The sequence below is a fragment of the Triplophysa rosa genome, linkage group LG11 (genome assembly GCF_024868665.1).
Source record: "Triplophysa rosa linkage group LG11, Trosa_1v2, whole genome shotgun sequence".
Classification (NCBI taxonomy): Eukaryota; Metazoa; Chordata; class Actinopteri; order Cypriniformes; family Nemacheilidae; genus Triplophysa; species Triplophysa rosa.
Window position 1 is genome coordinate 20,775,537 of NC_079900.1, and position 21,499 is coordinate 20,797,035.

A 21,499-nucleotide genomic window follows, 5' to 3' on the forward strand; every position below is an offset into this window, starting at 1 on the left:
ATAGTATGTGTGGTGGGGGTAGTATGAATAGGGAGCCGCAGAGATGACTTATTTTTGTATGCAAACCCGGGAAGCGAGTTAGCATTTTAGGACTTCCGGTTCCATCACCCCAAAGTCTATGGGTTTTTTTAATAGGTTTTGGGTAAATCGCCTAAAATAAGGTCTGTGGTAAACAAAACCTCTAAATATTTTCACGTTTTATTCTATGACATAAAACACACCAATTATAACCCGCTTGTGATTTTTTATAGCCTTATTGTGTCTTAAAAACAGCGGTTGCTAACAAGTTGCTAAAAGTGACTTCTTCCTTTGAAGGGGACGTTAGACGTCATCGCACATATAAAGCTCACAAATAATGCAACATGCACAAATCTCTAAAAACGTAGTTGCGGATTCATTCACAGAGTAATTACTTAACTGGGAACACATTTTAATAAAGTTTGAAAGAGTTGTCGAAGGCTTGGTGGTGGTGAAGTTGATATCAAGCGACCTTAAGTGTAGTCTTTTTATAGCACCGTGTTCGCTTTTTACTTCTGCCGATTGTATTATGGCTTCAAAAGTAACAAATGTGGTGTTCATTTGTAAAGTTTATCTTGATAGACAAAACGTGTCAACATCATAAACCTTTGTTAATCACAGATCTTCCAAAAGTCTATGGGAAAAATGCATAGGCTTTTAGTCGAGGGAACCGACGCGGCGCTAACTTCCAGGTTAGCCTACAAAAACACGTCATCTCTGCGACTCCCTATAGATTCCGGACGTACTGCATCCGCCATGTTTTAGTGTCATGTGACCCGTATGCTCTTTGACCTATGACGTATTAACATTAACCTGTACCTAGGCATCGGTACAAAAATATGTTTTTCACGAGAAATTCATTAATCTGTACTTACATTTAAAATCGGACACCAGTTTTGAAGTTTTCCGCTTTCTTATTTGATTAACTTTTTAAATTTGACCATTGCTCTGCTCCCGTGGCATCATGGGATAGAGAAGTGTCCATCCGATCCACACTCACAAATCTCGGCGGAAGCAGTAGACCATCCGGGTATTTCTCGCCTACTCTTTTGTGCAGGTTTCGGACATACTATTCATGACTCGCATTTATTTTTGCCTACTATATAGTATGGAAGTAGGCGATTTTGGACACAGGGATTGTGTGTACACAACAAAAGTGAAGCGAATATTCGCATCATGTTCCTCGCTCTAAATTACTAGTGGAATTACTTGCTTTTCGTGTGACTACATGCAATGCGAATAAAAGCGCTACGCAATGAAGAGTGTTTTCGCGCATCGCGATGTGTCAAGCCGGACGTGTCATTAAGCTCTTCGCTGAGTGGCTTGCGTCAATGTGTAAGCAATGTAAATGCACCATGCGAATTTCCTGCTCATTTTGAAGATGACGTGACTAATACTGTGGACACACCAAAAGCAGAGCATCACGTTTCTCGCTTTAGATTACTCGCAGGATTTTTTTTCGCGTCACTCGTGCAACGAGGAGTGTCTTCACTCATCCAGACGTCTCAAACCATAACTGTCAATAAGCTCTTTGTGTGAATATCTAGCTCAAGTTTAAATTTTTCAACTTGCGCGAAAGACAGTGAATGAGGCGAATATTTGCTCTATTCACGTCTTCATCGACTTCGGGTTTAATTTACTTACGCAAATAATGAAATTCGCTCCTGGTTAAAAATGATTCGCTCCTTAATTTCAATCAAAATATTTAATGGATTGCAGCTAACCTAAAAATCTGAATATGAACCTAAAAATTGAATGTAAAAATAATAATGTTGTGGGTCTAAAAACAATAGTTAAGTTGATAAATTCAACAGATTGATATATAGAGAAATTTATGTATAAATGCATTTAAATTAATATTGATTAAATTGATATGTTGTCACCCACACAAATATGTGACAAAACATGCAGATACTGTTGTCATAACAACTGCGTGTATTAAGTTGATGATTACAAAAGAAAAAAAATGTTTTGCTAGTCTTTAATAATTATTTTTTAACATATACATTTTTTATTATGAAGTCAAAATTTTCATTTATTTACCTCCAAATAAAATCCAAATCTCTCCAAGTAGCTTCTGATAGTTACACCTTGTCCTCCCTCATTGCGATTTAAAGTCTGGTTTAAGTGCATTCACTTCTCATTGAGCTCATAATTTGACACCCAATTTAGCACATTCATTACTGCATGCGAGAAAGTGCCATCCATTAATTCCCACAGACTCTGAGCTCAAGAAACACTCCATTTATTCTCTCAACTAATCACTCGCGCTGACTTCTGCAACTTCCGTTGGTGCAGATCAAAAGAGATACCCTCCGATTGTCTTCAGACAGGGGAACCTGCAGAGGGCGAGTGACATAACAGCACATGGAACGCTGCGGCCCTCAAGGATCCGTGCCGTTTTCTTTGATCCCAAAACGCTGCACTTTATCTCACCCGTGGAACTGCGAGATATCAAGATGTCAAATGAAATCAATTTTAAAAGAGTCTTACTGGATTTTTTTACATTGTGGCATTAGTCAATTTTCGCTGTGGCGTCTTTGATCATCTGCAAGCTGAGAGCGAGCACGCACCTCGAGGGCCGCCGCTTGTAATGCGGCCAGCATTCAGATAGCTTAAGAGTGAGATGGAGAATCAGGGTTTTAATCGTTACTCACTGCCAACCCATGCATTACAAATGACACGTGCGTGCACGCATCCGTGCAGTCGGAGCGGACGGAATATTAATCTAACAGTGATTAGGACATTCAATATTTACAGCCAATGAGATTCACTCTCTCACTTTCTATTACAGTTTTACTCTTTATTAGATGGTGACACATATATGGAGGAATGAATTGAAAAAACAGCTTAAAGGGATGAAAATTCTGTCATCGTTTACTCATCATCTTTCAAACCTGTATGATTTTCTTTCTTCTGCAGAACACAAAAGAAGATATTTAAAAAATGTTGGGAACCAAACAACATTGGCACCCTTCACTTCTATTGTACGGACACAAAATTAATTCAAGTCAAAGGGTACAGCCATGGTTTGGTTACCAACATTCTTCAAAATATCTTATTTTGTGTTCTGTAGGTTTGAAATGACAAAAGGGGGAGTAAATGATGACAGAATTTTCACTGTTGGGTAAACTATCCCTTTAAATCAGCCTAGACTAGATTGCTGGTTTTAGCTGGTTTTCCATTCTTATTTTTGCTGGGATTAAAGCAGTCTTTGGCAGCACCTCACTTAAAATGTTTTTTCAGCATGTCTGTTTCTGTCCGCTGTTAATCTTATTTTGCTCTTTCTTTGTTTTCTTATTTTAGAGTATCATTACCCGAGGAGCCCCCCAGCGCCCCTCCTCAGACGGTGATAGCCAGTGGCCGAACCAACCAGTCCATTATGATCCAATGGCAGCCGCCTCCCGAGAGCCATCAAAACGGGCCCCTACAAGGCTACATAATCAGGTGAGAGGACCCTGCGACTCCACACAATCGAGTTCAACTCAAATAATCTTGTAGACCTGACCTGTGTCCACTCAGCAGGAATGCCTGCCTCTTGAAAGTCATGATAGAGTTACAACTATGTTTCTCAGGTACTGCCTGTCTGGATTGCCAGTGGACTGTCAGATGAAGAATATCACCAACCCGGACCAAACCAATCTACTGCTGGAGGACCTCATCATTTGGACCAACTATGAGATTGAGGTGGCGGCGTACAATGGGGCAGGCCAGGGCGTCTACAGCCCTAAAGTCACAGAATGGACCCTGCAGGGTGGTAAGAATATTCCTACATTAACAGATTTAAAGGGATAGTTCATCCAAAAATCATCCTCGTGTCATTCCAAACCTGCATGACTTACTTGCAGAACACAAAAGAAGAGATTTTGAAAAATGTTTGAACCCCATTGATTTCCATTGTATGGACATAAAACCACTGAGACATTTCTCAAAATATCTTCTGACTGGTTTAACATTTTAGTCCTTATCATGAGATGCTGGTCTCCACCTGGTTGTTTTACCGGCAAGAAGTCCTTGAACTAGACCAGCCTAAACTAGCGTGGAAACCCATGCTGGTCTGAGCTGGTCTTTTCAGCAGGGGTCCTCAGTGTTTTCTTTTCAATCTCTTCGCCCCCTCTTTGATTTCCCTCAGCATCTCACTCTGATCAAATTTCTTTTCAAGTGCCCACGGTCCCACCAGGGAATGTTCAGGCAGAGGCTGTCAACTCCACAACAGTCCGTTTCACATGGAGCGCCCCAAGTCCACAGTTCATTAACGGCATCAACCAGGGATACAAGGTGAATGCCTGTCTACTGCCCTCTAGTGGTCAAGCACAGGACTGCAGCGCTACTTTAATAAAAATTGTTTCATTACTTCCAATATATGTCACGCTGAGACAGCAGCAGGATTCACATTGGCTTGTGCTAAGCGATAGTGGTCACATCTGTCTGTTTTTCCCCTTTAGCTGTTGGCATGGGAACCAGGCCACGAGGAAGATGTTACCTTGGTTACGGTGAGACCCAATTTTCAAGACAGCGTTCATGTGGGTTACATCATCGGGCTGAAAAAGTTCACGGAGTACTTCACCTGTGTGCTGTGCTTCACCACGCCGGGAGACGGACCTCGCAGTACCCCACAGCGCATACGCACTCATGAAGACAGTGAGTGTTCTTTTAATGTGTAATCTGCATCAGGCCATCAATGAAATGCTACGCAAATGTATCAGTGACATTCTCAGAGCAACATTTGATTTCTTATATAATACATCGATGTTACTACCATATCCTGACAGAAAATAGGTCCTGTACATAGCTAATAGCATTCAACACCAGGAAAGACAAAGTGGCTTCTTCATTTAATAAGTCTGTGATATGCAGAATATGGTAAAAAAAATTAACGCTGTGATCTGTCAACACAGTAACATTTTCTGCTTGGCTGTTGTGACAGATCAGTAGCTACAGCTTATTATCAGGTTGAAATCCTATCTTTTTAATTCCGTAATTAATTCAAGTAAATGCTAGATTAGTCAATATTTATTATAAATGACACATTATTTGTGTGTGACAGTGAAAAACAGATCAGATTGAGATCACATTAATGCAGCATCATTCATGACTGGGTGACTTGTTTGCTGTGTTAAATTTTTAAGTTGTACTTAAAGGGATAGTTCAGACAAAAAGGAAAATTCTGTCAACATTTACTCACCCTTAGATTGTTCCAAATATGTACAAATTTCTTAACTGCTGCACGAGGTGATGAAAGAGATCAATATTAATTTTCGACAATATTTGATGTTAACATTATTCTATAATTTTATATAGACCGTTTCACCAGTCGTCCGCGCCTGGACTACCATTTACTTCTGGTCTGTGTTCCAGTCTGGCTAGTGTCTAATAATATAACTATTGATATTTTATCTAAGTATGTTAATATCAATTCATAATGTTATTTTATTGTATAATAATTTTATTAAATAAATTATTTGTTGAATTTTGATGTATGTTCCTTTGATTAAATAAACTATTTGTTGAATGGGTCCTGTAGTTTTGATGCATTTTAATAAACCGTATGGGACATTGACATTTGAGCTTGGTATCGCAGTCTAAATTCAAAATATTGGAGAGGCAAGTTTTGCCAAGTAAGGCCGTTTTCACACTTGACTTCTTTTTTCAAGCTGCTAGCGTCTGTTTTACATTATAATCCAATGGAGTGAACCGTGTTTTCAAAAAAGAGCGCTTTTTTAAACACCAGCGCCGGCGTCTTTATCTGCAGCTCATAGCATCTTTTGAGGTTGAAAAAAGTTCAACTTTTCTGAAAAAAGTCATGCACCTTTTTCACACCAATTACAGAGACCAGTTGTTTCTATAGCAACATGCGAGGAAGGTGATTGGTCGAGAAGGCTCAAGCCATGTTGAGAGACAGACTGGGGTTTGATCTTGAGAACCTATCATCTCCGACAGGAATTTAAAACGCCAATGGGCTTTGGCGAATGGAACACGCAAGCCAGTCCCCGCCCGTGCATACGGGTATAAAAGGGAGGCGGCCATTCACCCATCCTTTGTTCTTTGGAACCTGCATGACGTACATGTCAAGCGCTCCATCTCTTCGAGATTTCTTCCAGACTGCTGGATTTACGACGCGAAGCAGAGAATTTCTCCCTCTCGGTAGCGGACTTCCCCTGGGCATCTCGGCAGCAAGCCGCAGATATTTCTAAAAGAGCAAATTTCCTCTCACAGTCTGCGCTGTCTTCGGGAATGTCTCGCAGCTGTGTTCTTGGGTATGACAGACTCATCCCCGAGTCCGACGGGCACGACACCTGTATTGCATGTTGGGGGTCCAGCATGCAGTGACAGGGCTCGTCGATTAAGGTGTTGCGGTAACGGTTGGCTACGTTCTTCGGAATGTAGCCGCAACCCTGTCTGCTTCCCGAGCAAGTTCGACTGCCGCTTCGGCGAGGTCGACAGCTTCGGCGAGCGGCGGGGGTGAATGGGGATTCCCATGGATGTCACTCCGCCAGTTTTGGCTCGCGGACCATCCGTGCCCCGGCACGCTCACCAGCTTGTCCGCGATGGGCGGCGGTGTACCGTCCCATAGCGGGCAGACTCGACAACGGGATGGGGACGAACTTTCTGTCATGACGTCGGACAGCTACCTCCTGGCATCGGATGCAGAGACCCCTTGGAGCTCCCACCCCCGGGCGGTCGAGCCCAAGGCGAGGCGACGCAGAGATGACGGCCGTGCTTGCCCGGCTGACCTGGAGGTGCATGCGGAGCTCACAAAGACTCTCTCTCCGGGCTTCCCCACAGCACTCTCGATAAGGCGGTGCGCTGGGCGACACAACTTCTCGCTGCCTTCCGCAATCTCCACTTGACGTTGCGTTGGCCGGCAGTAACACCAGGCAGGTAAGTCAGCAGAGCCGTCTACCTCCCCGGGGTTTCCGCCTTGTGCGAGGTGACCACTCTGTCAGTCACCGGACCAGCCTCCCACGGCACGGTGAAGCAGATCGTCCCTCTGGTTCCGCTGTCACGGTTCTTGGTCACTTGGCAAGAGTATACCAGCCCGTCACGCTGGCTAGAGAGGACGATCCGTCTCGGATATGCGATCCAGTTCGACAGGCGCCCGCCCAAGGTTCGGGGCATTCTCCACACCTCGGTTCGAGGGGAGAACGCTCCCGTGCTTCGGGATGAGGTTGCAGCCCTTCTGGCGAAAGGTGCGATCGAAACCGTCCTTCTAACCGAGATGTCTTCCGGGTTTTACAGCCCGTACTTCATAGTGCCCAAAAAAGGTGGGGGGCTGCTCCCATTCTGGATCTGCGCCAACTGAACAAGCACCTATTCAAGATGCCGTTCAGGATGCTGACGCAGAAGCGCATCTTGGGCTCTGTTCGTCACCAAGATTGGTTCGTGGCAATCGACCTGAAGGACGCATACTTTCATGTCTCCATCATCCCCCGACACCGACCGTTCCTGCGGTTCGCGTTCGAGGGAAGAGCGTATCAGTACAAGGTCCTGCCCTTCGGTCTGACCCTGTCTCCTCGGGTTTTTACCAAACTCGTAGAGGCTGCCTTAGCGCCCCTCAGGGAGCAAGGCGTGAGGATACTGAACTATCTCGACGACTGGCTTATCTTGGCACACTCGCGAGATATGTTGTGTACACACAGGGACCTTGTGCTCCGGCACCCAGACCGTCTGGGCCTACGGGTCAACCGAGAAAAGAGCAAGCTGTCCCCAGCACAGAGCTCCTCTTATCTCGGTATGGAACTAGACTCTGTCCGTATGTCAGCGCGTCTCAACGAGCGTGCAGTTGGTGCTGAACTGTCTGAAATTTGTCAGGCGGACTCCAGCGGTCCCGCACAGTCCGGCTCATATGGGAGCGGTTCGGCCAGGCACAGGTGGACCTGTTGCGTCCCGGACTCCACCCATTGCCCGCTTTGGTACTCCCTGACCGAGGGACCCCTCTGCACGGATGCCTTAGCACACAGCTGGCCGCGGGACAAGCGGAAGTACGCCTTCCCCCCAGTGAGCCTCCTTGCACAAGTCCTGTTCATTTTTACAGTCGTAACCGAGACGTTTTTCCTGCATAGAGAAATTGGAGGCGGCAGCCTCAGACAAATGTCGTGCCACCTCAGACTCTCTTTAAAATTATGTAGGGTGTCTTCACAAGAAATGCTGCGTGCATTTAACAGACGTGTCATTTGTAACTGCAGTTGCGGCATTACCCCACAGTGGAGGCGCTGTTTTGTTATCAGCACACTGAGGTGCTAAAAAGCGTTCCAGAACAAGAGCTAGTTGTGTTTCAAGGCTGTTTGTTTTGCATCAAAGTATGTTTCATTTCTTGAAATGTCTTAAATTAACATGACGTACATCATTGTAATGTCTGTAGCTGTGCAGTTTGATCGTTGAATCAGCGTATACTGTACACAGCGAGTTCGCCAGTATGAACGCAAGTTGCGTTCAGAACTACTCACACACGAATGACTCATTTGAACGATTCATTTAAATTATTGAACTTTTCAGTCAATAGCAAATATAAGAGATCCTTGAATCATTTAAAGTGAACCACAGAGAATGCAAGATGTGAATGAGCTTTGGTTAATTCAGCTGGCTATTGTGGGCTGAAAAGTTAGTTGAAAATGATTAAAAAAAGCTTTATTTAATAAAAGGCTGTTTGGTTGAATAAAAGTAATGTTTTATATAACATAATAATTGTCATTTTCATCTAATTTTATTAGAACTTTTAATATGTCAAAGTCCCTTTGGTTAAGCCACTTAAAGGTACGGTAGGCCTACGTGTGTGTACAAGATCAGGATGGCATCTCATTTTGAGCCAGGAAAAACCCTTTCAAGCTAAAAAAAATTGCAGCCGAAACGCACTTTGGAGCATAGTTTTGTATAAATAAGTAAGTTTAATTTTCACTTTCAATAACTTTTGGTGGCATTTCTAGTGAGAAATGAGTATTGTAGTTTTTAAATATATTATTTGTTATTGCAAAGACGCTCTCTGTTTATAATTCAAATAGAATTCCGTTACGCTGCCTATGAAGCCTGTCTCTCTGAGCTGCCTTCGTGCACAAATGCTCCGTCTGCTGTTTATAGTAACCACAACGCTGTGAGCTTTTTTTTACAAAAAAAACACGGCCTAACGGTTCTTCTCTTTTATTATTATTATTTTTGCTTGTTATCAGAAATAATCCACAGGCACTCTATTATTTGCAAATTTGTACCGGAAGTTAAAGGCAGTCCATGAAGGCGCGCATGCGCAGTAACATTTGTTTATGTTTTTGCTTTGAAACCATCTATATTTAGCACAATTATCTCAAATTCAGCATATCAGTAAGGTATATAAAGCTATATATAGTACTTGACATCTTAGAAAATCAGCTTTCTTACCAGTCCCATCAATTTAGCTTTTTTGTTACATAAAGGAACATAATAAGGTCTGAATTCATCTTCCTAAAACCCACCACTCCCCCCTACAAAACCATATGAATATTACACAAACTCACAAAACATAGATTAGTCTTATATCAAATGAAAGCTCTCACTCTCAAGAATATCACTGGATCTAACACTTTAAAGTAACGTAACACAGAATTATTGTCAAAATATTTAAATGTAGAGTGAAAAATGTGACCATTTTTATCAATTTACTCCAATGTATGTTAGTAGGGCACTAATGAAATTTCTTTAGTCAGTTTTTTCATTCTCAAGGTAATCTTGTGTTTTATATCAATGTTGTCCAATGTTGCCCATGTCCTCAGCTCCAGGACCTGTAGGTCACCTGAGCTTCACAGAAATCCTGGACACATCTCTGAAAGTGAGCTGGAAAGACCCACCTGAAAAAAACGGGATTCTCACAGGTACCTTCACCCCCCCATCCCCCCAGCAGCGTCATCCGACCTTGAAATTTGACTGTGCGCTCATGGCTGTCTTGTGCCCACAGGATATCGCATTTCCTGGGAGGAATTCAACAGGACAAACACACGGGTCACGCACTACTTACCAAACTTGACGCAGGAGTACCGGGTCACGGGCCTGACCGCGCTCACTACCTACACCATTCAGGTGGCCGGCATGACCTCTAAAGGTCAAGGTCAACTGTCGTCATCTACCATTTCGTCCGGTGTGCCACCAGGTCAGTTTATACTGTATTATGATTGTGTAGTACTGGGTACGAATCTCAGAGAAGACATAAATTGATCAAATTTAATCTTCGAGTAGATTTAATCAATAACAGCCAAATGGGTGAATATGACTGTAAGAGGATCTTAAGACACAACAGGGTCGGATGCAGCGCAGGATGTTAACATTTTACAGCGTGGCCTTATTAACCTAACACTTGATATGGCAGCTAATGAAGGCTTGCTGAATATGATGTGTTTGCGCATTAATATTCATCATCTTCAGCCATCCCTCAGACGCAAGCTGAGACTGAACACTCCGTAAAGATACTTTGAAGTTGTCCTCTGTAGGTGCTGATAATGAAGGATCGGTATGCTAGATGGATCGCACTGTTTTTAAATCAAACCTATCTTGTCTCACTTTTTGTTCCCCGTGATGCTAATTTGCAAGCTTCTGCTTCTGCATGCAAAAATTAACTGATGGCAGACAGAAATGTGTCTCATGCAAATAAGGACGACGTGTGCGTGTCTTTGATTCCGAATGCATTTTTTCAGCGAAAAAAATAACAAGATTTTAGAGAGATGGAGGGAAAGCGAAGCTCTTTTTTATATCCCGCAGTACGATGTGACTTACCGCATATACGACAGGAAACACATTTGCAGTTTGCGTTGCGAGTTAATGTGAATAGTAGCGTTCCAAAGCCTTTCATTTTTCCTGCTGTGTTGTTTCTACTTTTCTCTCTGTCACTTCTTCCCGATCCTGTAGAGATGCCCGGGCCTCCTACCAACATCGCCATTTCCAACATCAGCCCTCGCTCGGTTACCCTGCAGTTCAAACCAGGCTACGACGGCAAAACATCCATCTCACGCTGGCTGGTAGAGGCTCAGGTACTTCAGAAATTGGATACGTCGAGTATTTCCTTCAAAGCATCACATTCTCTGTCGGTTTTCATCAGCCGCCGTTGATGTTTCTACTCTCTCGGCTCTTTTAGGTCGGTGTTATTGGAGAAAATGAGGAGTGGGTTACGGCCCATCAGTTGGCCAATGAGCCTGATGCACGATCACTTGAAGTTCAGGGACTGAACCCTTACACCTACTACAGGTCCACCCACTGTGACATGATGGGATATGATCATAAAGAGTCTCTGTAGGATGTGTGTCATAATGTAGCGTTTGATTTTAGGTTCCGAATGAGGCAGGTCAATATTGTAGGTACCAGTCCACCGAGCCAGCCATCCAGAAAGATCCAGACCCTGCAGGCGCCTCCCGATATCGCCCCGGCCAACATCACTCTCCGTACGGCCAGTGAGACCAGTCTGTGGCTCAGATGGGTGGTACGTATACGTAATGAACATTTAAGGAATGTACTTAAGAGTAAATACATGTTTGCATGCTTACTGTGGTCTGTGGAATTGGATATTAAAGGTATAGTTCACATAAAAATGAAACAATCCTTCATTTATTCTTATGTCATTTCATTTATCCTTATGTCATTTGAAACCTGTAGGATTTTCTTTCTTCTGTGAAACACAAAAGAAGAAATTCTGAGAAATGTCTCTGTGGTTTTGTGTCCATACAATAGAAGTCAATGGGGTTCAGTGGTGTTCGGTTACCAACGTTGTGTTCTGGAGAAGAAAGAAAATCACACAGGGTTGGAATGACATGAGGTTGAGTTAATCTGATGGAAATGTGTTTATGTTCTAGCCTTTGCCCGAGTGGGAATACAATGGCAATCCAGAGCTGGTTGGATACAGGGTACAGTATTCTCAACTGGGATCAAAGAGTGGCGTCATGTCCCACATCATTCCTGACAGGCTGGAAAGAGAGTTTACCATCGAGGATCTGGAGGAGTGGACGGAGTACGAGGTCAAAGTACAGGCGTTCAACGGCATTGGCCCGGGACCCTGGAGTCAACCAGTTCATGGCAGAACCAGAGAGTCCGGTGAGAAAATCCCTCATTTTAGCAAAGACCTTGCTCTCAAAATGCTTTCACAACAATGTTGATCTTTGAATTAGTTATGATGGCTGCCTGGAGGAATTGACTTGAAATGTTGTTCTTTAAGAGCTCAGGAGACTTCGGAGAGTTTGCTGTTGTATGTTTCATTTCAAATATGAACTTTATCACCTAAAATGCCTCGAGAGAAATATAAATAGACACAAATGGGAAAATTGTTGACGTACGGTGAAAGTATGGAGCTGTAAATCTTGTGTGAAGAGACAATGTGGAGAGAAAAGAAATTAATTGAAAATATTCTTTAGATTGAAATCTGACTGTTGATAACCGACTTTGGGAGACATCTCAGCCTTTAGGAGACACGTGTGATATTACTTTTATTAGAAAAGCAGGAGATTTAAGCAAAAGTTTGCTGTCCATCTTAATGCCGTGTAAGGGAAACAATTTTAGATTTTTCTTTCCTATGAGCGAAGCTTACATTGTTTAAAAAAGTTCTTCAGCTCACTTAAGGATCCAAGAAATGTTGTTTTTTATCCATCAAACCATCTGTCATGCACTTTGTTCACAAGCTGGCAGCACAGTCAGAAACACATCTTTACGATTATGCTGAGAGTTTAAACCAGACTTTATTGGCATGTGTTGTATATTTAAACACTTCAGGTGGAGAACAGTAGATACTATATTACTTTAAAAACTTGACAATCTCTTTCTTGTGAATATTGCGTGGTTTTCCCTTTTTTAGTCCCATCCAGTGGCCCTGCGAATGTTTCTGCCTTTGCCACCACGTCCAGCAGCATCCTGGTGCGTTGGGGTGATGTGCAGGAGACAGACCGCAATGGACTTATTCTGGGCTGTAAGGTACATTGAAAACGTGTTATCCTTTCATTCGACTCCGTTTGAGTTGGTACAGTAGTAAAGACACGCATGTATCCTTTAGGTGGTCTACAAGGAAAAGGATGCAGATGCAGCTCTGCGGTTCTGGACGGTGGAGGGAAATGCCACCTACAGCGTTCAACTCACTGGTTTGGGAAAGTACGTCCTCTATGAGATCCAAGTTCTGGCCTTCACCCGCATAGGAGATGGCATGCCAAGTGCTCCGCCCATCTTTGAGCGAACGCTTGATGACGGTGAGAGTTTTAAACAGCTGAAAACAGCAACCATAAGGTCTTGCTTTTGCTGTGTTATCTATGTCAAACATTTTGGGTTTTTTCAAACAGTACCTGGACCTCCAGTTGGGATCCTTTTCCCTGAAGTTAGGACGTCTTCTGTGAGGCTGATCTGGCAGCCCCCTGCCCAGCCCAATGGCATCATCCTTGGTATATTTGCAAATCTTTACTTTATTTTCTATATGTGGTAAAGATGAATCATGCTTTTCCATGCAAAAGTAGCTGGCACAATGCGTGGTTGCCAGGGTGTTGCTATGCTGCTGTTCTGAATTGTGAATTTTGATGATAAAATTTTATAAAAAATACGCCTCTAAAGGCTGGAATACACTACACCTTTTTTATTTAGATTTTTGCAACTTGGACGAGTCAACAAGTGTTGCAGAAACTCTCCGCCAGTCTGCAGATTTTGGCTAGTCCGCGTTGACAGATTTGACAGAAAACAGTGTGGTGAATGATGAGCACAGACTCCAGTTCTTTCGCTTCAAACATCAAAACATTCTTAAAAACATATTATACCCGATTTTGGAATACACATCGCATCTACCCACCCAAGACAACATTTAAACGTGCATTAAGATTACAGAACGTTGCACCTCGATGGTGTCAATCATCACAGTTTTAGAATTGAGTCGTGTTCTGTACGCTTCAGACTGTAATTTAGGATTTTAGGCATTCGATCCCGTATTTAAATGCTGTTGTCATTAAAGTTATGTTTTTGAAATGGTTTGAAAGTCTGGAAGTGCGTGATAATCAAACGTTCAGTGCAAGATGCACAGTTTTTTTTGACCGCTTTCAAAGTCGGCAAGAGCATGATGCCTATTTTCAAACCTGTTGAGATTATAAAAGTTGTGTAGTGCATTCCAGGCATAAGCCTCTCTGATATTCTCATAAGAGGAAATAACATGCCTCTCTTCAATAATCGGAATGAATTGAAGTATCATTTTTGTCTAGTACAAACAGTTCACCAAAGTTTTAAAAACCTCCACATATGAGCAACAGCAATAACATTATCAAGAGCAATGATCCCATTTTCCACCGATTGTTATGTTTATGTTTCTCTGTGCATCCAGCGTATCAGATTGCTTACAGGAAAAACTCCTCTAGCATTACCTCTGCCACCGTCGATGTGCTCAACCCCAGCGCGCGACAGTACACAGCCAACGGACTGAAACCAGAGAGCGTTTATGTGTTTCGACTCACGGCCCAGACTCGAAAAGGCTGGGGGGAGGCGGCCGAGGCTCTAGTGGTCACTACAGAGAAGAGGGGTATGACGTCTGAGTTGTTCATTCGGTTACTGTTGTTTATTCCATATATTTGATTAACGCTGCTCATTTGATCTCCTCTCAGCTCGCCCACAGCCCACGAGTCTTCCCGTTGTACCTCAGGAAGAAGTGCAGGCTCGCAGTGTGCTGTTGTCATGGGAACCGGGTAGCGACGGTCTGTCACCCATCCGATATTACACCATCCAGTACAGAGAGCTGCCGCAAAGCAACTGGACCGTTCATTCGGCGTCAGTCAGCCATGAGGTCACCTCCTATGTCATCGACAAGTAAGTGCAAATTGAACCGGTGTGAAATTCCTCAGCTCGCAGAAGGTCACATTGACTACGTTTACATGCACCCTCATAATGCGATTATAATAGGATTTTGGCAATACTGCAATTACACTTTACTTCATGTAAATGCAATCATTCGATTTAAATAATGTGATTAAGCTCATAATCGCAGTAAGCATAATCGAAGTAACATATGTGGCGTACGCCAGTTTTAATTGCAAAATGAAGGCATGTAAACACCTTAATCGCATTTATGCTGCTCTGATCAAGGTGCGCATGTGCTTCTGTCACGCACCTGATGGTAAACATGACAGTCTGAAGTTTTATCATCAACACAACTTGCTGTGGTGTGAACCCGGCATTACAGAAACAACGCGATGACAGCGTACACCACTGTTGCGGAGACATTTTACATCATACTTCTCTATCACGCTGCAGAATAAGCATAAAATACGCCCACATAACGGTGTTTTGCATTTGACGCAATTATGTTTAAACGATAGCCAGTAACACACACCTACTGTATCTGAGATCATCGCTTGTGCTGTGTGTTAGCATATAATCAGACTAGTAATTACTTCCATGTAAATGGGAGCAAAGAGGTGTTCTCATGTCATGTAAACATGTTACTGCGATTAAGTCCTTACTCTGATTATTAGAAATAATCGCATTATTGATGCGCAAGTAAACGTAGTCAATTGATGGCCACTTACTACTTCTTGTGTAGAAAAAACACAGGTTTGCAGTTCAGACAATGTGATTTTTTGTGTTATGGTAGTTACTGTGTCAGCAATTTTGACTCCTAAATTTGCGTGTATCATGCACAAGAAACAATATACTGTACGTTGCTTCCTGCTGAGTACTCACTTTCTTTCTTTTACGCCGTGCGTGATATTATCGAGAAGCGATTGACTTCCGCCAACAAGAGAATAAACTAACCGAAGTTACCGAAGTGTTTTGTACTGGCTGTTGATTTTCTAGCTTAGCTTAAACTAGCCGGTGTTGACTTTCTATTTTTTTCAATTACTTTCCATATCCAGTATTTATCTTGATTAATTAAGTGATTCAAGGATAGACATGAAACGGCTCTTTTAATTCATTCAAATAAATAATATAAAACTACATAAAGTAGTATTATTAACTGACCAAAGTATTACAAATGTGAGAAAAATACATTAAAGAAAAAATTTTAAAGTTAGACTTTGAATTTTGATATCAATTCCACTATTTTATATAATATACAGTATTTAGTTCAATTACATCAGAAGTAACTATAATTAAATTACAAAAAATAAGAGTAATCAATTACTTTATTTTCAAGGTAAAAGTAATTAATTTACAGTAACTAATTACTTAGTGCTTCTGCTATCATTCTCTAGCATTAAAGGGGTCATATGACACGGCTAAAACGAATATTATTGTTTGTTTTAGATGTAATGCAATGTGTCTACACGATTTAAGGTTCAAAAGCGCTGTATTTTCACATACCGTGCATGTTTGTATCTCCTCTTTGTCCCGCCTCTCTGAAACGCGCAGATTTTTTACAAAGCTCATGGCTCTGAAAAGCGAGGTGTGCTATGATTGGCCAGTTAACCAGTGCGTAGTGATTGGTCGAATACTGCAAGCGTGTGAGGGAAATGTAACGCCTCTTACCATATTTGGAACATCAGGTCCCAAAGCAATTGTACTGACAGGTACGCCACCTTACTTGCGTATACATTTGGGCGGTCTTAGTCAAGTCAGACCATGAACTGACGTAGATTTGTGTGGGTGTGGTTACACGAGGCGTTTCAGGCAGGTCTGGGTGAGCATTCGCTTTTAGATAGAATGCATCTTTTGTTCCCACACTTTCATTTATGCAATTTTACGTGTCTAATACATGCATGGGCAACTTATAACACACCAAAGACACAGAAAAACACGTATTCGTGCCATAGACCCAACAGAAAGACTTGCATGTATTGAAGTATGTTGTGAAGCATCGTGTAGTTGGTGTAGTTGTTGTAGGCCTATACTATAACAGGCAAAAATCCCTGATAGCACAAATTCATCTGAGAGACGTCTTTTTGATGTCTGCATTTACATCTGCAAGTTATATTTTTTGATTGTCTGCTGTCACGACTGGTGTGAAGAAGAACCCAATTGCAGGCAGATGGAGATGAAGGGGTTAAACAAGATCTTTATTCTTACAAAAAACACAAAACAAAAACCCACGAGGGGGTGTAAATACAAGAACGAACTAAAATGCAAACTGGAACAAAACACTTCCCTCGATGGGGAAAAACAAACTAAACAGAACACGACACAACGTCTTAAATAGGGCAAAGTATATAAACTAACAGAACAGGAACACACTCACAAACTTGAACGGACACGAAGGTAATTCCCAAGACAAAACACTGGCGTACACAGACAAGGCACAACCACCACAATGAACGAGCAACAAGACAATGCAACAAGAGGGCATTAAATAGGGAACACAAATGAGGGATAACGAGCGAGGGCAGGTGGGAAACATTAGACACGGAAGGAGAGCATAGGTCTCGAAGGCTGCACCGGACTGGACGCCGGCTGGATCGCCGGCTGGATCACCGGACCGGATGCCGGCTGGATCACCGGACGCCGGCTGGATCACCGGACCGGATGCCGGCTGGATCACCGGACCGGATGCCGGCTGGATCACCGGATGCCGGCTGGATCACCGGACGCCGGCTGGATCACCGGACTGGATGCCGGCTGGATCAACAGATGCCGGCTGGATCACCAGACCGGATGCCGGCTGTATCACCGGACCGGACGCCGGCTGCAAGCTTTAAGAATACGGGCCCAGATGTTTATACATAGTAGATGTTTTCCAGAGCCCGTATTTTTAAAGCTTCTAAGAATCCTCTAAGAAAGCTCTTAATTTAGCTTAAAAACTTCTACGTAGGAGTCTTAGCTTAAAAGCGATTCAGTATCAATCTGAGAGCAACTCTGAGCAAGGAAAAGACAAAAACTAACACTTATCTTAGTGAAGAGGCGGGGGCTGACCTCGTTGCTATGTCTTTTGAAGACTGTGATAGGTTGGTTGGCCAAGAAGGAAAAAGAGCGCTTTTAAGTATAAGGTCATTAGTTTGAAATTGCACATGTAATTTTTTTCTGTTTTACCATACTCACGTACACACACATATATTCTTTATTTTTTATTTACCATGATGTTAATGTCAACGTATTTGATAGAAAATGAACAGTGTCTGTAAGTGCTGTAATTGTTTGTGTGATCACTATAGAAGGTTGTGACAGAACCAAATCATCTCTGCTGCAGAGCTGCATTTCTCCAGTTGCTAAATATGTTAATGTAGCTTTAGTGATTTCTTCTATTTCCGGTGCTATGACATTTCTGCACTGTATTGGAGATGTTAACGTGTCTCTAATAGGATCAGTCCCAAACATGAACCCTGCACGACCTAATGTGTTGTGTCTTATTAACTCACTGTCATTCAATTCAATGTCATTTAATGTTATAGCGCGTTTACAATTTGCATTTCATCAAAGCAGCTAAACAAGAAAACCAAGATAAACCAAAGTTGAACACACACAAAAACAATAAAAAAATCTTATAAACCTTTAAAGTAATATGGAAATTGTCATGCATTGCAACACATTTCTTCTCACTTTTTGTGTTTCGTCCATTTTCTCTGCTGCTAAAGAAACTCTTAAGTCTCTTAAAAGTCCTCCTCGCTACTCCTAAAATGTTGTACCTTAAGTATGCTTTATGAATTACTTTTTTCTTTACTAGGATCTTTAATGTAGTTTTAACGCCCACATTTCTAAGAATTTTCTTAGAATTTTGTCACTAGGAGCAACTGTTTGCGCTAAGATTTTTCATGAATACGGGCCCAGGGCCCAGTTGCTAATATCTTTCTTTGTGTTCAACACGACAAAGAACTGTATACAGATTTGGACCAACTTGAGGTTGAGTTATTCATGACAGAATTTTCATTTTTGGGTAAACGATCTTTCTTAAACTGTGTTTTTAGCATGTTACACTGGGGTTACGTCTTGTTCGCAGGCTCAACCCTTTCACTTCCTACCAGTTCAGAGTGAAGGCCACTAATGATATTGGGGACAGCGAGTACAGTGTGGAGAGCGAAGCAATCACCACTCTGCAGGACGGTAAGGGCAACTACACTGCACTTTAATGCTGCAGGGGAACATGTTCCTCTCTGAGACCTGAGATGAATCATAATGGGGCCAAAATAGCACAGTGTTTTCGAAGGGGAAAATACTGGGGTTGTGCTTGGTTACCCAACGCTTGAATTTTGACTTGGAACTAGAACATTGCCAGCAGTTATTCTACTTACAGATGCAAGCTGTACAAATTTGAGATGTTATTGAGCACTCAGGGACAAATTTGGGGGTTAAAAGATTACTTTCATCGTGGAGCAAAATCGTTAGTCAGCAGTGGGTTGGTGTGACATGATCGCAAATGTCAGATTGTTTGTCGCTAAATGAGTTCTGACCGTGTCAGACATTTTGGGCAACACGAATATCTTATTTCGTGTGCCCTTCACGTTTGAATATACGAATCAAAATGACCTTAAATGAATCTCACTTTCATCCTTTTCCAAGAAAAACATTGTGCAACATTGGTGTGACTTGTTTCTGCGCTCTTGTAATTCTTCCCTGCATGCAGTCCAAAAAAACAACAATCGTAAAGTTACAGTGTACACTCAGCTTTAGTCGGTTTTGTGTGGCTTATTGTTTTTTCCACTCTTATCAGGGTCTTTGCAGCTCCGCAATCATAAACTGAACAAACTGTCTGTTTGCGTTCCATTTAGCACCCGACAAAGCCCCCACAATCCTCTCTGTGACGCCGCACACCACCACGTCTGTCCTGGTCCGCTGGAAGGTGAGGTCCGATTCATCATGCACTTCGGAGAGGGGACATTTGTGTTTATCTGTTGTCTAGAGTTGTGTTTACAAACTGGAGATAATGACATAATCTGTTCGAACCCATCCAGCCGCCCCCCGAGGAGGAGATCAATGGCATTTTGCTTGGTTTTCGAGTTCGCTACAGAGAACTGCGCTACGACCGCCTACGTAGTTTCAGCGTGCGTACCGTCAACAGCCCATCTGCCAACTGGGCTGAGCTCACAGGTGAGTCTCTATTCATTAAAAAGAGTGTCCGAATTTCTACTCCACCATCTAATTCAAATCCATTATAAAACTGGTATCTGAGGTCTGGTGTGTAATAGTGTAGCGCTGCTATAGTGCAGAGATGGTATCTCTCTATCTATATGGTACTTTTATATATACCGTGGTACTGAATGATTACCCCGTTCGGTTGTGCTAACCGTAGTGTCCGCAAAGATTAAAGTTGGGAATCATTGAGAAACAGCTCCATTTTTCAATAGAATACTTTTTCAGCACTGCAGAAAGCACAGACATATTGTGTTTCGTTCAGTTGTGAGCTTGCAGTCTGAATGAAATGTGATAAGATGAAAGGATAGAATGCCTCAACATGATAAATAAGAAAATACATATTGTGTTGTCTCCATAGGCAGCACACAACAACAAACATGTAGTCTGATTCACAAACAAGTAACTTAAGGTCAAAGGATTTGCTAGAACTAAGGTTTGCAATAGTTCACAGATAGATTTTTTGTTATGGTTGAAAGTCTATTGATATACTAATAGCAATAAAAAAGTGGCATAAATATTAAAAAATATCTTGTGTTAAAGCATGAGACCATAAAATATGCATCCTGTCATTGCATTTGGTCCAGATGTCCAACATGTTATCCTATGTATTTGAATAATTTCACACTGTCTTCATACACAGACATCACACGTTATCACTGCAACCGTAAAAAAGTTGCTTGTTACTGTATAAAGTTGCTTTATACTAGAATGTTGGTTTAACAGGGAATGACACATGAGGTCATCGATATGAGAAGGCGTGGCATTGGAGAGAGCTCTAAAATAGGGGTTGGATCATTTTCCCTTTTATATGCTTTGAAAGCTAGCTTGCCATTGCTAAGGATAATTGGCACCGATATACTTTGACCTATGACGTACTGTATTAACAACCTGTACGTAGGCATTTATAAAAACATAATTTATTCACGAGAAATTCATTTATCGGTACTTACATTTGAAAAACTGACATCCCTATTAAAGTCCCGTGAACCGGAAGTTGCGATCAATTTTACTTCCGTATTTTGACGCATTTCTAATGAGAAAAATAGTGGCCGTGGCTTTCGTCTTTCTCTGCGATTTGATTGGATGTATAAAAACAGCCGTTGCATTTTGAAATGGAACTGGCTGCAGACTGACAGTTGAAGGGGAGGAGTTAACGGATGCGTCATCTAAGATTGATAGTCATTACAGGAAGGAAGTGCATTTTCAGATTTGAACTAAAGATTATGAGGCCGCACGAATTTTAAAAAGAAAATGACCCACATTGATAAACTATTTACAATAAACGCTGCATGTTTCATGGAAAAATAGGCTTTGTAATTTTTTATTTCACTGGGACTTTAAAGTTTTCCGCCATTTTTATTTGATTTACTTTTGCAATTTGACCGTTGCTCTGCTCCCGTGGCATCAAGGGATAGAGAAGCGTCCATCCAATGCACACTCACAAGTCTCAGCGGAAGCAGTAGACCATCTGGGTATTTCTAGCCTACTGTTTTTTGCATACTGAGGTTTCGGACATACTATT

General features: G+C 42.1%; 1 protein-coding gene across 1 annotated transcript in view; it reads left to right on the plus strand.

Moving 5' to 3' along the window:
- sdk2a (sidekick cell adhesion molecule 2a) overlaps window positions 1-21,499 on the plus strand; it is a 145,868-nt gene that overhangs the window by 109,196 nt on the left and 15,173 nt on the right. Inside the window, exons 16-33 of the mRNA XM_057346533.1 lie at window positions 3,325-3,465; window positions 3,594-3,775; window positions 4,181-4,296; window positions 4,464-4,659; window positions 9,759-9,857; window positions 9,941-10,132; window positions 10,885-11,006; window positions 11,111-11,220; window positions 11,302-11,452; window positions 11,823-12,060; window positions 12,815-12,930; window positions 13,010-13,199; window positions 13,290-13,388; window positions 14,309-14,503; window positions 14,586-14,787; window positions 18,845-18,948; window positions 19,614-19,684; window positions 19,797-19,932. Coding sequence (XP_057202516.1) covers window positions 3,325-3,465; window positions 3,594-3,775; window positions 4,181-4,296; window positions 4,464-4,659; window positions 9,759-9,857; window positions 9,941-10,132; window positions 10,885-11,006; window positions 11,111-11,220; window positions 11,302-11,452; window positions 11,823-12,060; window positions 12,815-12,930; window positions 13,010-13,199; window positions 13,290-13,388; window positions 14,309-14,503; window positions 14,586-14,787; window positions 18,845-18,948; window positions 19,614-19,684; window positions 19,797-19,932 — 2,660 coding nt within the window. The remainder of the gene's footprint in view (window positions 1-3,324; window positions 3,466-3,593; window positions 3,776-4,180; window positions 4,297-4,463; window positions 4,660-9,758; window positions 9,858-9,940; window positions 10,133-10,884; window positions 11,007-11,110; window positions 11,221-11,301; window positions 11,453-11,822; window positions 12,061-12,814; window positions 12,931-13,009; window positions 13,200-13,289; window positions 13,389-14,308; window positions 14,504-14,585; window positions 14,788-18,844; window positions 18,949-19,613; window positions 19,685-19,796; window positions 19,933-21,499) is intronic.